Here is a 17,051-nt window from a genome sequence, read left to right on the forward strand (position 1 = left end):
GCGAGTTGCCAAGCGACAGCCCAGAACTCTTAATGATTTAGAGATGATCTGCAAAGAGGAGTGGACCAAAATTCCTCCTGACATGTGTGCAAACCTCATCATCAACTACAGAAGACGTCTGACCGCTGTGCTTGCCAACAAGGGTTTTGCCACCAAGTATTAGGTCTTGTTTGCCAGAGGGATTAAATACTTATTTCCCTCTGCAGAATGCAAATAAATTCATATACTTTCCACAATGTGATTTTCCGGATTTAATTTGTGATGTGCTATCTCTCACTGTTACCAATAACCTACCCTTCAATTATGGGCTGCTCATGTCTTTGTCAGTGGGCAAACTTACAAAATCAGCAAGGGATCAAATACTTATTTCCCCCACTGTATATAATTAACAGGTTGCAATAAAAATGTCACGATTTGATAAGGGAATTCCTTAAGCGTAATTTTATATAGAAACATATAGACACCTATGGGTCCTTGTCAAATAATTGTGTAAAGTGGCAGAAATCACACCTTGCAGGTGTAGACAGTTAAACCTTCTCTCAAGGGCCTGAGTAGGCCGAGGCCCACCCACTTTGGACTCAGGACCACCCAAAATTTGTTCTCCCTTATCTTGGCTAGCAGAGATCCCCAAACCCTGGCAGCCGAAGACCTCCCCCCCACTGTGAATGAACTTACATTTGGTGCCACTGGCACTGTCCCCAAAGCTGCTGCTGCCAACCGCAGCCCCCCCCCCCCCCCCAGCATGCTCAGCTTTCACGATGCATGAAACTGAGCGTATATGGACAGCAGCAGCTCAGGTATGGTGCTGGTGGTTGCCCAAGATATAAGTTAATTTGCCTGGGGGGGGGGGGGGGGAGAGGTCTTCGACTGGTGGGGCTTAAAGAACCCCACCTGAACAGATGTTTTGTTTACATTGGACAAGGAGGCTGGGAGGGGAGGGACAGAAATTAAATTTGGGTATCTGCTTTAGTTGGGTGAGATGGAAATGACATTATTGGTACACACTTTGGTCTCAGGCCCGCCCTAAACTAGCTGCCAGGTTATGCTATTGTCTCAAGCAGGTGTATATGTCTGTTCCTAGATAACGTAGGTATGCACATAGATTAACATATTTTATGATCTAGGGACTTCCTTGCAAATTCCTCCCATACTTTGCCTTTAACATGCCTACAGGCAAAGTACACACCATCCTGTTATGGCATGTATCTTTCTGCCAATCAGTATTTTATAACAGGCAACATAAAGACCTCATAAAAATATCCCCTCAATGTGACACAGTGACTCATTCAACCTCTGAGTGTCTAGGGAGGAAAATCAAACTTCAGTTTTGATCTATCATCTTGCTAAATGTCTTATTCCTGTATCTGGTAAGTTTTTTTTTTACCAAACTGGATCAAGCTTGCTACATCGAAGACTGAACCCAGCATAGTGTATGGAGTAGATTAAGAGCAATTCTCCTGTCTCATTTAATTGATGAAATCTAGCTTCGCGTAATTTTTTTCACTAGCTTGATATTTCCTTGTCAGAATGTATCCAATAGCAATAGGAAACACTTTGAACCATGTACATCTCAAGTACTATGTATATGTATTTTATCCTTGCTTAGCCCAGAAACTGGAGGAATGTGGTCTTCGTCTGGCTGTTCCATTATATCCTATAACTCAGAGTCAACTTCCTGCTTTTGCAACCATACGACAAACTTTGCAGTTCTGTTGCAAGTTTATGAAGTCCAAGTAAGTATGAAAATCTTCAGATCCATCAGAAAACAGAGAAGGGGATTTTCTCCAGTGTAGGAAAAAGAAAGCCCACTTGAATCTAAAGAAGCCTGCTTTCTGGGATGCACTCATCTGCAGTATATGGATAAATGTGGATCTGAAGAAATAATTTCACTCCAGAGTCTTCATGTCTCCTCTCATTCTACAACATGGAACCTAAATTTAAGCCAAACCAATAAACCACCCAAACTGTGCATAAAAAGAGGAAAACTTCACCTATTCAGAGTCATTGGAGAAAAGACTTCAGTGACAAATAAAACAGGGGAAGTTAGAGCCTGAAAATAAATCACCATCATAGGTCAGAAAAAAACTCCATTGCTTACATACGATATATGGGGCTTAAAAATCCTATATTACCAGTGTCCATAAATCACTTCAGGGGAATAATAGCAAAACACTAAGGGTTCCTTTTACTAAGGTGCACTAACAGATTTAGCACACACTAACGATTAGGAATATAATAGGCATCTTATCATTTAGCATGCGCTAAATCCATTAGCACACCTTAGTAAAAAGAGCCCTAAATTAAGGATTAGAAACATGCAAAAATATGCTAAAAATACTTGGTTTAGAGAGCACATGTAGGGAAATCCAGTGACTATAAGGCTGAAGTCATTATGGGCCTATTTTACTAAACTGCGCTAGCGATTCCTGGTGTGGCAATGCCAACAAAGCCCATTCACTTTGAATAGGCTTCATTGGTATTGCTGTGCGGGAATCGCATGCATGGTTTGGTAAAGGAGTCCCTTTGTGCTGAAAAGCAAAAGGCAGTTTAACAGCTGTCTTTTGCCATGGCGCCCCCACTCTTTGGAACTTACTCCCAGTAGATGTTCGCTGCGAGCCCTCTCATGTGAAATTTAAAGCACTTTTAAAAACCTGGCTGTTTAGACGTGCCTTCCCAGATATGGTCTCTTGACTAATCATTTTTAATTTTTGATATTTTTCGTATTCCTTCAATTTACTGAAATGGTTTTATCTCCCTTCTCCTTTGTGTACTGTTACTTGGTATAAAATGGATAAATATTCTTGTCTTACTAAGATCCTTTGGTTTTGGAATCAAGGAGTGGAGGTTCCAGCTTCATTAACACTTTCCAATGATAGCATCTTTGTGATTGAAACAGAAGCTAAAGTGCTGAGTTTCATCCTGGACTCCTCCCTAACATTCTTCCCCCTCATCAACCAACTATGAAGGAAAACACTGTAAAATGAGACTACCAATAGTCAGGTCATTCTTTGACCAAAATGCCTGTGCGCTACTGGTCCAAATGCTGATCCTACCATATCTGGACTACTGTAATTCATTATTCTGTGGAATTAAGATTCAATACAAAAACAAAACTACAGATCATACAGAACACAGCAGCTAGACTAATCTTCAGACAGAATAGATATACCAGTGCCTCATCATACCTGATCAAACTACACTGGCTACCCATTGTTGAAAGAATTAAGTTCAAAGCCACCTGTTTAGTCTTTCAGGGGCTCTTTTACTAATCTGCGTAAGCGTCTACATGTGTCCAACACATGCCAAAATGGAGTTACCGCCTGGTTACCACATGGCTCTTGCGGTAATTTCATTTTTGGCATGCATCCGATACACACAGCTGAAAAATTATTTTTAATTTTCGGACGTGCATATCTGATGCACGCCAAGTGGCATTTGACATGCGTAGGTCATTACCGCTCGGCTACTGCGTGAGGCTTTACCGTTAGGTCAATGGCTGACGGTAAGGTCACAGACCCAAAATGGACGCACATCAATTTTGATTTTGCTGCATGTTCATTTTCGGCAAAAATTTTAAAAGGCCTTTTTTTTACAGGCACGCTGAAAAATGGATTGGCGCGCGTCCAAAACCCATGCCTACACTACTGCAAGCCATTTTTCAGCACACCTTAGTAAAAGGACCCTTCAAATTCTATAAGGTGTCACTTCTGAACTACTGATTAATATCTTATCAATGTATACAGTTCATTCCAGTATACTGAAAGAACAATTGACCTTAGTACCACTGTTCCATAAGGGAATCTGATTCCAGAAGACCTTTAGATCACTCTTCCCTGTATCGGGAATCTCTCTATAGAACTCACTTCCCTCTGGCATCATATCAGGAACTAACTACCTCATCTTCTGAAAGAGGATAAAAGGCCTTCTTCTTCCCAAAGTCTTTTATATGACAACCACTTCTCCATATGCTCCCTTCACTAGCCTCAAAAATCATTAAGCCAAACACATCGACTACTCTCACACTCTAAATCAATCTAGTATAAAACTATAACAAGTTTTTAAAACTGTAAAACTATATTCTACAAATGTTCCATATACAACACTGTATCAAACCTAAGTCCCACTTAGTATATAAACCACCCTGAACTTCAAATGGGGAATATTAGCGGTATATAAAACCTGAATTGAATTTAATTATTACTCCTTCCCTCTCCATTTGTGATTAAGTAGTTACTGAATCTTAAATGTCAGTTGGTATTTTATCTCTTTTTTTTTTTCACCGCCTTCATGGTTTCTGAATGGCAGTATACCAAATTTTCAAAATAAAATAATCTGCCCTGCAGTTAACACATGGAAACAATCATTTATCTATATTAATTGCACAGCAAAAAGATGGAACCACCCAAACTGTTTATGCCAAGGTTTTGCAGATCCTGCAGGTCAATTCTGGCAATTGCCATATTGTAATGGCAAAAATCTCAGCACAGCTTGGGGAGGGGTTTAGCGGTTGGGAGGTTAGGTTGTTGCTTAGTGCAAAAGGGGGATAAGAGGCTTATAGGAAGTGTTACATTTGAGGGAGGTGAATTTGTTTTGCACTTTATGAGCAGTACAAGGGAGGGGTAGATAAAGGGAACTCTGGTGGGAGGGAGGGAGGAACAACAAAAAAACTATTTGAGCAATATTCAACCCATGGTGGCAGCATGTAAAAAAAAATGCTACATGGCATGGACTAAATTAGAGCCAGATATTCATTGCCAACTCATATCCAGAACCCAGCATTGAATATTTGGTCATCGGTAGCTCACAGAAGTTGTCCAGACACCCCTGATATGACTTTTGGGTGCCAGATTGTGAAAGAGGACAGAACATTCTTCCTGAAGAGCCATCCTCCCTCACAGGCACCGCCTGGGGCTGTCCCCATCTCCCTTCTGTACCAAGGACCCCCGGCCGAAGCAGTGAGTAGCTACGGAACTGTTCTCCGTTGACTAGTAACAGAGATCACAGCTCTTCTCAGTGAACTCTACTAGTATCTGGAATGGGGCCAGATTGCGCTAATAATATCTTTAGATGTATCAGTAAACTTCAACTTGATTGTAGACGATGGAGGAGAAGATTATAATCACTTGGTATTTCATATATAGTTCTTAACTGGTTCTCTTCCTTTCTTTTACAGTTTCTCATACACTCCACCTCTTCATCTTACCCTTAGCTGCGTGGGGTACCACAGGGATCAGATTTATCACCATTACTGTTCAACCTTTATGTTCACTATCTGGTATTGCTCATTTAATCCTTTGAAACTAGCTCTTACTCCTATGCGGATGATTTCTTACTTATTCATTACACGGATCCTTATCAGATTGATGTTACCATAATATAGACCTGTCTTCAAGAGGTAGCAAATTGGCTTGCCAAGCACCACCTAGTCTTAAATCCAGAAAAAACTACTGCATGCTGGATTACAGACTCCCTTCCCATACCCTCTGTAAATCCTGTTTTGTTTGATAGGTGGATCACACCAATTTCCATGTTTAAATATCTTGGTATTTGTATTGACTCCTCTCTTTCTTTCAGTCCCCAGATCTTGGATGTAGTAAAAAAAAAAAAAGCCTTAATTTTATAAGACAGCTCTGTGCCATTAGAAATACAATAGATTTTGACTCTCTCTGTATTCTGTCATATGCGTACATTACATCCAGATATGACCACTGTAACATAGTCCATGTCGATATCACAAAATACAACTTGAAGTGTTTACAAACAATCCAAAATACTATGGCACATATCCTCTGCAGAGCTTCAAAATACATCTAGTATGATGAGTCTTCACTAGGTACTGATAGAGTTTAGGATTAAATTCAAAATCTTGACCTTGGCATATAAGGCATTCTATAACAGGATACCAAATTACTTAGCCGCATTAATTATTCCTTACATCCCGGTCCATACTCTCAGATCACTCACCGTTAACAAATTGGTACTCCCTCCTCCCCCTTCAAGAGCTAGATGGGAGTCCACACGAAATTCAGTTTTCTACTTCCTCACCCCTGAGTTCTGGAATTCACTACCTCAGTAAATTTGGTTGGAAAAATCATACCCTTCCTTCTGGGTCTTGCTAAAAACTCATTTTTTTCAACTTGCATTTAACACAGACTGATGCAACAATATTTTTCTCCTTTCATTTTTGGTTAGTCAATGTACTTTGTATGAAAATTAATGAATGAATGTTAGGTGATGTGCCCCCTTGTATAAAAGTTGTGTTTTCTTTCATACATTTTTAATGGAGTTCTTTTAGGATTTTTATGTTTTATATTCTTTATTGTTTACCTAGTGTAAACCACTTTGATTTGCTTCAGCAATAATTGACGGTGCAATAAAATGCAATAAACGATCAGTGGGAGGAGAAGCAGAGAGAGAGGACTTTTAGACCATGCCATTTGGGTGCCCAAAAGTCCAGCAACTAAAAATGTGATGCCCAAAGGTCCAATGCCCTAACAGTGGTTCCTAAATGGGGGCACCACTGCTACTCATCATTTCTATAGCGCTACTAGATGTATGCAGTGCTGTTCAAATTACATGCAGGTACTTTCTCTGTCCCTAGAGGGCTCACAATCTAAATTTTTATACCTGGGGCAATGGAGGGTTAAGTGACTTGCCCAAGGTCACAAGGAGTGGGAGTCAAATGCAGGTCGCCAGGATCAAAGCTTGCTGCTCTAACCATTAGACTATTCCTCCACTGCCCCAAAATGGCGGTACCCAAAAGTCCTGCCTTATTCTTACTTGTCCAGCTAGTTATCAGGGCACTGGCACGGACTATCAGCTGAGCCCAGATAACGTCTGGCTTCACCTCTGCTCCTCTCTGTACCGGTCTTCCGCTAGCTGGATGGTCAGTATTGATATTCAACAGCATTATTCGACTAAGAGCCTCTGAATATCAGCACAGCAACCAGTCAGCAAGATTTAACCAGATAGGACCCCTCTGACCTGGTTAAATCCCACTGACTATTGATCCCTAAGTTTAATTTTAAAAAAAGTCAAAAGTTTGTTTGTGACTTTATCCTAAGCTTTTTTTTTTTCCTTACATTGGTCCAGCATTGGCGATTGTATACATTTTTTAGAGGCCCTTTTACTAAGCTGTGCTAATAAATAGGTTTAGCGTTTTCCAATGCGGGGCTTTCCCATGTACTAAGCCCATTTCTAGCACAGCCATGCACTAATGTTAGTATTAGCATGTGGACGTAAACATGGGAGCACTTACCACCCCCTATTTAGGATGCAATAAGGGATCCTGTGTTATGGATGCGCTAATTCCACACCCATTCTCTGCCTCTGACATACCCTCTAAGAAAAATATAAAAATAAGTACCTTGCACTTAGCATGTGCAGATAGCAAAATCAATGCAGTGTGCTGTGGAGGGGCATAATCGAAAGGGACGCCCAAGTTTTGCTGAGGACGTCCTCGCAAAACATCCTGATTGGCGGGGAAACCCGTATTATCGAAACAAGATGGACGTCCATCTTTTGTTTCGATAATACGGTCGGGGACGCCCAAATCTTGAAATGTAGGTCGTCCTTAGAGATGGTCGTCCCTAGACTTGGTCGTTTCTGATTTTCGGCGATAATGGAAACCAAGGACACCCATCTCAGAAATGACCAAATGCAAGCCCTTTGGTCGTGGGAGGAGCCAGCATTCGTAGTGCACTGGTCCCCCTGACATGCTAGGACACCAACCGGGCACCCTAGGGGGCACTGCAGTGGACTTCATAAAATGCTCCCAGGTACATAGCTCCCTTACCTTGTGTGATGAGCCCCCCAAAACCCACCTCCCACAACTGTACACCACTACCATAGCCCTTACGGGTGGGTTTCTGGTGGGTTTTGGAGGGCTCACATTTACCACCGCAAACGTAACAGGTAGGGGGAGATGGGCCTGGGCCCGCCTACCTGAAGTGCACTGCAGTACCCACTAAAACTGCTCCAGGGACCTCCATACTGCTGTCATGGAACTTTGAGACTGGCGTAGAGGCTGGCACAAAATATTTTTAAAGATTTGTTTGAGGGTGGGAGGGGGTTATTGACCACTGGGGGAGTAAGGGGAGGTCATTTCTGATTCCATTTGGTGGTCATCTGGTCAGTTCAGACACCTTTTTGTGCCTTGGTCATAAGAAAAACAGGACCAGGTAAAGTCGTCCAAATGCTCGTCAAGGATGCCCTTTTTTTTCCATTATGGGTCAAGGACGTCCATGCATTAGGCACACCAAGTCCCTGCTTCGCTACGCCTTTGACATGCCCCCCATGAACTTTGGTCATGCCCGCGACGGAAAGCAGTCGGGGACGCCCAAAATCGGCTTTCGATTATACCGATTTGGGTGACCCTGTGAGAAGGACACCCATCTTCCGATTTGTGTCGAAAGATGGGCGTCCTTCTCTTTCGAAAATAAGCCTGATAGTGTGTCCTGCATTTCTGTGTTCTGTGTTAGTGCTTAATGCAGTTTAGTAAAAAAGCTCTTTAGTGTTTTATAACTGTGGTAGCCAGAAGCAGCAATTTCGTATAAAAGGACAGTTCTCAGAGGCAGCCATAGAAGTTCTCATCACATTATTTACATGTTCTTTTAAACAAATAATTGCTTTGACCTTAGAGAGAACATCTTTTCTCTTTTGAACAGAGAAGTTCAGAAGAAGAGTCCGCATTGAAAACTTTGACCTTCATTGGCTGTGGAGTGTCATTCTGTGCACTCATGATCACATTTATTCTTTTCTTAGCAGTTCGGTAAGTAACAATTTTCTCCCTGTCTTTGAGCACGTGATGTGCAGAGGTGTAGGTAGATGGGTCGCCAGGGGAGCAGCTGCTCCCCCTAATGGACTTATGATGGCACTGGCTCCTATTTTTGACACGATCTGTCACATTTAAAATATGTACCAGTGCCATTGGCAGTCTGCTCTCTGCTCCCCCCGTGCCTTCAACCTGGCTACTCTTCTGGTTACAGGCGTTTGCGTTCGTTTGCACACCATTACAAAATTTAGGGGTTGATTTTCAAAGAGATTTAACTAGCCAGAAATGGCTCCTGGCTGGTTAAATCTCCTGTTCGAGACTAACCACTCATTTTCAGCAGCACTTAGGGGTCCTTTTACTAAGCTGCGGGAAAAAGGGCCTTGCACTGGTGGTGGAGGCCGTTTTTCCCATGTGCCAGAGCCCTTTTTCCTGCAGCCAGTAAACTCTCACTGCGTGGCCATGCAGTGGGTAGCCCTTACCACCACCCTCTGAGGTGGCGATAAGGTCTCCGTAGCTAACCTGGTGGTAATCAGGCAGCTTGTGGCAATGCCTGATTACCGCCGGGTTACCACTACGCTAGCCATTTCTGGGGTGTTTCATTTTACAAAATCAGTTAAACCTTTCTACTACTTAGAACCCTGTATTGCAGGTGTGAATTCACGTATATTTATGAAAAATGCGTGGAGAAAAAAAGACTTCAGAAACCACAGGAAAAATTCTCTTTACAGCAATACTTTTCAAAGTTAAGAGAACTCCTTTCTTCAATCACTAGGCTTCACAAAAAAAACTCCACTCTTCTTATTCATAAAATATTTGTGCATACACCTTAAACAATACACAAAGGTAGAGGCTCTTTATCATGCCACAATAACGGTGAATCAATTCAAAAATATAACTTAGCTTGCATCTTCTGAATATCCATTCTTTTCCAAGATGTCCACTACATATACGCGTATATTCTACTAATCCTTAATATATATTAGTGTTTCATTTTACCCCAGAAATGGCGCACACTCAGGGCAGGACTACCGCCAGCGGCCGTGTTGGGCTGGTGGTAGTCCCGAAAGAGCGGGCGGCAAGCTCTGTAAAAGGGTCCCTTAATGAGTTAATAGCTGCTGAAAATAACTGGTTACGCCAAACTGAAAACCCTGCTATTTTAGGGCTGGGCCGCCGAGAGACTGAGCCAGGCCTGGGGCAGGGCCTCCACGGCTGGGCCCAGGGCAGAATCATCATCGCTACCGCCCGCCCGCCCAAAGTACCTTGGCTGGCCCCCCAGCTTCAGGCAGCGTGGCTCCTTCCTGTGCCTAGCATTGCCTGCCCCTGCGGCTGCTTTCCTCAGGTCGCACATGGTTGTGTTTCCAACCTGAAGGCCCAGCAGCTGCTAAGCAGGCAATGCAAGGGGGGCCCAGCGCAGGAGTTTTCTCTCTCCTGCTCCTGTAGGGTCGCGATAACCCGGGTCCTGTCAGGAGCAGGAGACAGAGAAAGAGACCCCTGCACTGGGCCCCCCCCCCCCGGAGGCCCGGTCCATTGAATTTTGGCCCCCCCGCCCCCCTCTCAGCAGCTATGTTTTGGGGGCATTTCAGGCACAGAGTTGGCACTTGACCAGTTAAGTGCTGAATATCAACATTTAGGACTTCTTTTACAAAGAGCACTAACGATTCCCACGAGGCAAAGGATAGGAAGCCCTTAGGAATTGAATGGGTTTCCTCTCATTTGCTGCAGCGAGAATCGGTAGCGAGGCTTTGTAAAACAGGCCCTTAACCGGCCTAGTTAACCGGCAGCGCCCCCCCCCCCCCCCGGTGCAGCGCGACCCCCCCCCCCCCCGGCGAAATAACCCCCCCCAGATGCACGCCGCTGGGGGGGGGGGGTGCCACGCGCTGGTCAGCTTTGTTCGTTTCCATGCTCCCTCTGCCCTGGAACAGGTTACTTCCTGATCCGAGGCAGAGGGAACATGGAAACGAACGAAGCTGACCAGCGCGCGGCACCCCCCCAGCGGAGTGCACCCGGGGCGGACAGCCCCCACCGCCCCCCCCCCCCCCTTGGTACGCCTCTGCCTTTACCATCAAGTAAACAGGTAGCATTAAGGGCTCAGGCAGTAAATTTCTGTGCACTACTTTTAATATTAGAGCATAGCCATTTGCCACCTCATTTAAAAAAAAAAAAAAAGCCTTTTTACCTGCTGAAGTAAAAAATGGCCCAGTGCGCGCTACTTTCACACATCCAAACTAGTGCAGGACACTCATTACTGCAGCTTAGTAAAAGGGCCCCTTTATGCAGTAACCCATAGCCAGTTAAGTATTGAATATCGCACTTAACCGGTTATACATTAACCAGCTCTGGAAACCCAGAAATCCAATGCCAGTGCTCAGACATTGCCCAGCATTGAATTTCCAGGTTAAATGTTAGCAACGGTCAACAAAATGCTGATTACCACCGGCTGAATATCGATCCTTTAGCGCATGCAAAACTAATGTGTGTTAACATACAAATTAGGGCACCTGAAGTTGATTATTTAAAACATTTCTGTTCCACATGATCCTACAACTCTTGGTGGATAATTTGCATGATATGATTAGCATGTATTATAATGTTCTAACATATGCTCAAAATTTTTAAATTAAAATATATGTTTCAAAGGAACCAAAAGAGGTCCAAAACACAAGAAAAATGGCCAAAAATTCAAAATGAACCCCCAATTTTTTTTGCATCCTTATTTGGTTGGTGTTGTAGTTAACTGTTTTCTAGTGTTAGCAAAGGCTACTGATGAAATCTATGTCCCATCTACTTTTCACCAACTGCCATTGTGTTGACTTGTACAACGAATGAATTTTTGGAACAGACAGACATTCAATTAATGTGTGCAAAATCCTTACATGTTAAAAGTTTATCACATGTTAAAATTTAAGGGGCCCTTTTACTAAACAATGGTAGGCACACACCAAAAAGCACTGCCATGGGCATCCCACAGTAGTGTGCTGGTGTGCGGGAGGCATGTCTATGGGCAGAGAGCAGGCATGCCCTGCGCTAATTGGGTAGTGTGGGTACATTGCCACATGCTGCCCAATTAGCATGGGATTAGCTCGGGAGCCCTTAGTGCCTACAAAATATGTGGCCAGGGGCAGTCAAGACAGTGTACCACTTGAGGCGAGGGGATGAGGGGATAGCCTACTGCCTCGGCTCTGCTCCACGTCCCCAGCTGTGCTCCGCCCACCCACCCTGACATCCCCCCCCCTTCCTTCCTTCCACTAATTTACCTTTTCTCTTTCCAAAAGTTGGGGCGGCAGTGGTTCCCATACACTGCCCTGCCGCCAGCCCCGGCTCCTTCTCTCTACTGCAGCCCACCTTGCCTCAGAGGAAACAGGAAGTAGGGCCCACCTTGCCTCTGAGGAAACAGGAAGTAGGTCAGAGAGGCAGGCCGTAAGAGAGAAGGAGTTGCTATCCCAGAACACAGCAGGCATAGAGGTGGATGCTGCTCCAAAAGAGTGCAGCCTGAGGCCTCAGGTGACCTAATGGTAGGGCCGCCACTGTAGGTGGCGGTATGGGCTCACGCGATAATGGGCATGCACTAATTGGGAAATTAGCATGTGTCTATTAATGGCACAAACAAAATTATGGCCATTATACAGCTGCACTACAAGTGTGCACAGCGTGTGTGTAGGGTTACCATATTTGGCCCCCCCAAAAAGAGGACACATGCCCTGCCCCACCACATCCCGCCCCCTTTCACACCCTCACACCACCCCCTGTCGCATATTCTCCTCCCCCCCGTCACATACTCCGTCACCCCCCCTCCACTTCCCTCCCCGTCACCCCCCTTCTCTTACTCTACTGCCCTGGTAGTCTAGTGACCTCTTCAGGGCAGGAAAGAGCCCTCTCTTTGCTGCCCGGAGTGCTGCCCTGCATCCTGTTGCTGATCTCGGCGCCAATTCAAAATGGCCGCCAAGAGTTGAAGTCTCTTGAGGGTCACTTCAACTCTCGGCGGTCATTTTGAATCAGTGCCGAGATCAGCAACAGAATGCAGGGCAGTGCTCCGGGCAGGAAAGAGGGGGCTCTTTCCTGCCCCGAAGGCAGAAGAGGTCACTAGACCACCAGGGCAGTAGAGTAGTAAGTAAGGGGAAGGGAGGGCCGGGAGGCTAGCATAGGATGGCCCGCTCACCCGCCTGCCTGTTTGCTTAGAAATCAGGACAAATGGGCAGATTGCAAAACCGCCCGGTTGCCCGGACATGTCCTTAAAAAGAGGACATATCCGGGTAAATCCGGACATATGATAACCCTAGTGTGTGAAACCCATGCGATAAACATAGCACCAGCCACTGTTTAGCGTGGCTTACTAAATGGGCCCCTAAGTCCTGAAACAAGCTAAGAAAAGGCCCTAAAGTTGGCCAAAAAATCCAAAAATGATACAAGATCAAAGAAAAGCGACCAAAATGATAAAGGGGATAGAACTTCTCTCATATGAGGAAAGGCTAAAGAGGTTAGGGCTCTTCAGCTTGGGAAAGAGACGGATGAGGGGAGATATGATTGAGGTCTACAAAATCCTGAATGGTGTAAAATGAGTAGAAGTAAATCGATTTTTTACTCGTTCCAAAAGTACAAAGACTAGGGGACACTCGAGAAAGTTACATGGAAATACTTTAAAAATAAATAGAAGGAAATATTTTTTCACTCAATGACTAGTTAAGCTCTGGAACTGTTTGCTGGAGGATGTGGTAACAGCAGTTAGTGTATCTGGGTTTAAAAAAGGTTTGGACAAATTCCTGGAGTAAAAGTCTATAGTCTGTTATTGTGACAGACGTGGGAAGCAACCTCTTGTCCTGGGATTTGTAGTATGGAGTGTTGCCATGATTTGGGTTTCTGTCAGGTGCTTGTGACCTGGCTTGGCCACTGTTTGGGAAACAGGATACTGGGCTGGATGGACCATTGGTCTGACCCAGTATGGCTACTCTTATGTTCTTATGTTATCCAGAAGATGTTTTCTGTGCGCACTCCTAATTTAAGGATGTTTGAAAGATTTTCCTCACTTAATATTTTTCTTTTGTGCCTTTTAGTGTTCCAAAGTCTGAGAGAACGACTGTGCACAAGAACCTTATTTTTGCTTTGGCTGCGGCAGAAGCGTTGCTCATGTTTAGCGAGTTAGCCAAAACGAATGAGGTATGAAGCCCCTTCACGGACAAAGAACACGGAGGTTGTTCTGGATGAGAACAAATCACTTTGAATATATGCATTAGGAATGGAAATAGCAAGCTGCCCACATCCAGTTTCTTTTCCCCCACTGACTCAGATCTTGGATTTGTCACTTTATTTAAATTTATTTTAAAAGAGTCAGTATGCCACTGATAACATACAGTATTAAAGTGATGTACAATAAAAAGGGGCAAAAACAATCCCCTCTGCCTATTTTATCCTTGCTTAGCCCAGAAACTGGAGGAATGTAGTCTTCATCTGGCTGTTCCGTTATATCCAATGACTCAGGCTTCCTGCTTTTGCAATCATTCAATAAACTTTGCTATAAGACCCCTTTAATTAAGTAATACTGTATTTTTGCATATATAACCCATGGGTTACACACAATTTTACTTTTTTTGCAAGAGGTGCAGGGTATACACAAGTGCGGGTTATACACCAATTTATTTATAAAATCAGTGCTTTTCAATAGGAGTAATGTACAATTTTACATTTTTTTGCAATAAATGTGGGGTATATATGATTTTACTTATGAAACTAGCTTTTTTCTGCAGGGTATATACAGGTGCAGGGTATAAATGTGTGAGGGTTATATATGTGAAAATATGGCAATAAGGTTAATGTCAAACCTAAAGATATGTATAGAGGTAATCTCCTTATAAATCAAACTTAAATATAGAAAATCAGGAGATATCAAAGAAAAGCATCTATGCATCCGATTGTAAAGACAACATCAATGTCGTTTTTGAGGAAAAGGCCTCGAGAAGCCCCCAGCCTAGATATTAGCTTCAGGGACTGGACTTGCTCATCATCGGCCAAAAAAAACCCCTTTTTATATAGCTCGTGTGTTTTTAGTAACCTGTCTGTAATGATAAGGTAATTAGCAAAAGTCACTTAGCTTTATAAGTTGTTTTCTGCTAGTGCGGGTCTTTCTTACACCACGACCAATGATGGCCGTCGTGCGGAGGTCAACACACGAACCACAGAACCCTGAGGCAGGTTTCCGAAACGGCGGCCATCGTTGGTCGTGGTGTAAGAAAGACCCGCACTAGCAGAAATAGATACGCATAGATTTAGGCTCTAAAATATCAAATAAGCATAATCTATAATCGGCGCTTAAATCTAGGCACCAATTATAGAATACACTTAGCTGGCATTGATTTCAGCACCATTTTTTTTAGACACCACATATAGAATCTCCCCTAAATGCTGAAAGCCTATTTTTATACCTATGGGCTTTTAAATTTAATTCACGCTAAGTACGTGGTCTGGGCATCTCTTCCCCTTCCCCCCGCTGCTATCTGTTTCCCTCCCTTCCCCTTACCTTGCGGTCTTTCCCTCCCTGTCGTGATCTGCCCAGGGTGGAAACAGGAAACTGCATCAGAGGGGGGTGGATTGCAGCAGAGAGAGAAAGCTTCGGGTCAGCTGCAGGCAGCTTGTGAGAATTGCTGCCGTGCCAGGGCCCCTCTGAGAAGGTAAATAAAATTTTTAAGAAGATTGGGAAGGGAGGAGGAGAAGATGAACTGTGGTGGGGAGATGGGGAAGAGATGCCTGGACCGTGGGGCACCCTGGAGCTGTGGGCCCAGGGCAACTGCCCTGTTTGACCCTCCCCCGTAATGCTGGCCCTGTTCCTGTGGGCATTTCGCTTCTGTCCATATCCATTTGCACCCTGCAACCCCACAATTAGAAAGTGCAGAGAATGCAGGTACTTCTGAAGTGCATACTTAGTGTTTGCTAATTTTTAAAGAGAATAGATGAGTGTTTTAAAAATCTGAACATATATGAGTAACAACTGCCCGCCTCAGAACAGTATTGGTAAATTATGGGGAATGTTTTAGTTTCTGTAGCCGATGCATTTTTTGCTTCTTTCTTTCACAATTAGGTGGTCTGTGTTACCATCACGGCCTTTCTGCATCTTTTCTTCATGGCAGCTTTTGCATGGATGCTTGTTGAAGGACTTCTCTTGTGGAGTAAAGTGGTTGCTGTTAACATGAGTGAAGACAAGAGGATGAAGTTCTATTATGCAACTGGTTGGGGTATGTGTCTGCTTTCGCATACAGTCAAATTATTTTTGTATGAGAAATGCATATATAGTTTTTCCTAGTTGCAAAAAATTTTGCACTATGTAAGAGCAGTAGCAGCGTTTTTAATAAATGTTTACAATTATTGTAATTATGAGTAGGCCTTTTGGGGAGGCCAGAGCATGATGGAAAGCTACTGGGTCAGTATTCAAAAGGGTTTAACCAGGCAGAAGAGTGCCACTGAATATGTCCGCTAGGTTAGGGGTAGTCTGCGGTTGGAGTTTGGGTTGATCCAACACTTAGGGGTCCTTTTACTAAAGTGCACCGAAAAATGGTCATCTGCGCTGTTGTAGGCGCGTGTATTGGATGTGTGCAGGTCTATTTTTCAGCGCGCCTGCAAAAAAGGCATGTGTGTATGTATGGCAAAATAAACATTGGCGCATGTCCATTTTGGGCCTGAGACCTTACCGCTACCCATTGACATAGTGGTAAGGTCACACGCGTTAACCGGGCGGTAATTGTCAGCGCGCATACACTACCGATTATCACCTGGCTAGCGCCAAGTGATAGAAAATTAAAAAATATTTTCTGCCATGCATATCGGACACACATAAAAAAATGAATTACCACCTGGTGCATGCAGTAGCTGGGCGGTAGTTCCAAATTGACATGTGTTGGATGTGCATAGGCACCTACGCGCCTTAGTAAAAGGGCCCCTTAGCTGGTTAGTGATCATATTCAGTCCACTAACCAGCTAAACAAGCGCATAAAGGTGCCTTTTTACAAAGCGTCGGTAAGCCCAACGCATCTTACCACACGCTAACTTGGAACTACCGCTGGCCAGGGCCGCCGAGAGGGGGGAACAGGGGGGACAAAATTCCCCGGGCCCTGGCCTCCGGGGGGGGGGGGCCAGCACTGCCGCCGCAGTCCAGCCCGCCCACCCTCCATCACTCCCTGGCATTGAACTTAAGCGCCTCACCTTCGAAAGCGCAGCAAGCAGCGGCAGACCACTCCTTCCTTCCTTCCGTGTCCCGCCCTCGCCTGACATAACTTCCGCGAGGGCGGGACACGGA

At 44.3% G+C, this 17,051-nt stretch overlaps 1 protein-coding gene across 1 annotated transcript in view; it reads left to right on the forward strand.

The window, feature by feature from the left end:
- ADGRD2 (adhesion G protein-coupled receptor D2) overlaps nt 1-17,051 on the forward strand; it is a 249,142-nt gene that overhangs the window by 73,445 nt on the left and 158,646 nt on the right. The window contains exons 14-17 of the mRNA XM_030206996.1: nt 1,607-1,733; nt 8,667-8,770; nt 13,822-13,924; nt 15,840-15,993. Coding sequence (XP_030062856.1) covers nt 1,607-1,733; nt 8,667-8,770; nt 13,822-13,924; nt 15,840-15,993 — 488 coding nt within the window. The remainder of the gene's footprint in view (nt 1-1,606; nt 1,734-8,666; nt 8,771-13,821; nt 13,925-15,839; nt 15,994-17,051) is intronic.

The sequence above is a fragment of the Microcaecilia unicolor genome, chromosome 6 (assembly GCF_901765095.1).
Source record: "Microcaecilia unicolor chromosome 6, aMicUni1.1, whole genome shotgun sequence".
In the NCBI taxonomy this organism is placed as follows: Eukaryota; Metazoa; Chordata; class Amphibia; order Gymnophiona; family Siphonopidae; genus Microcaecilia; species Microcaecilia unicolor.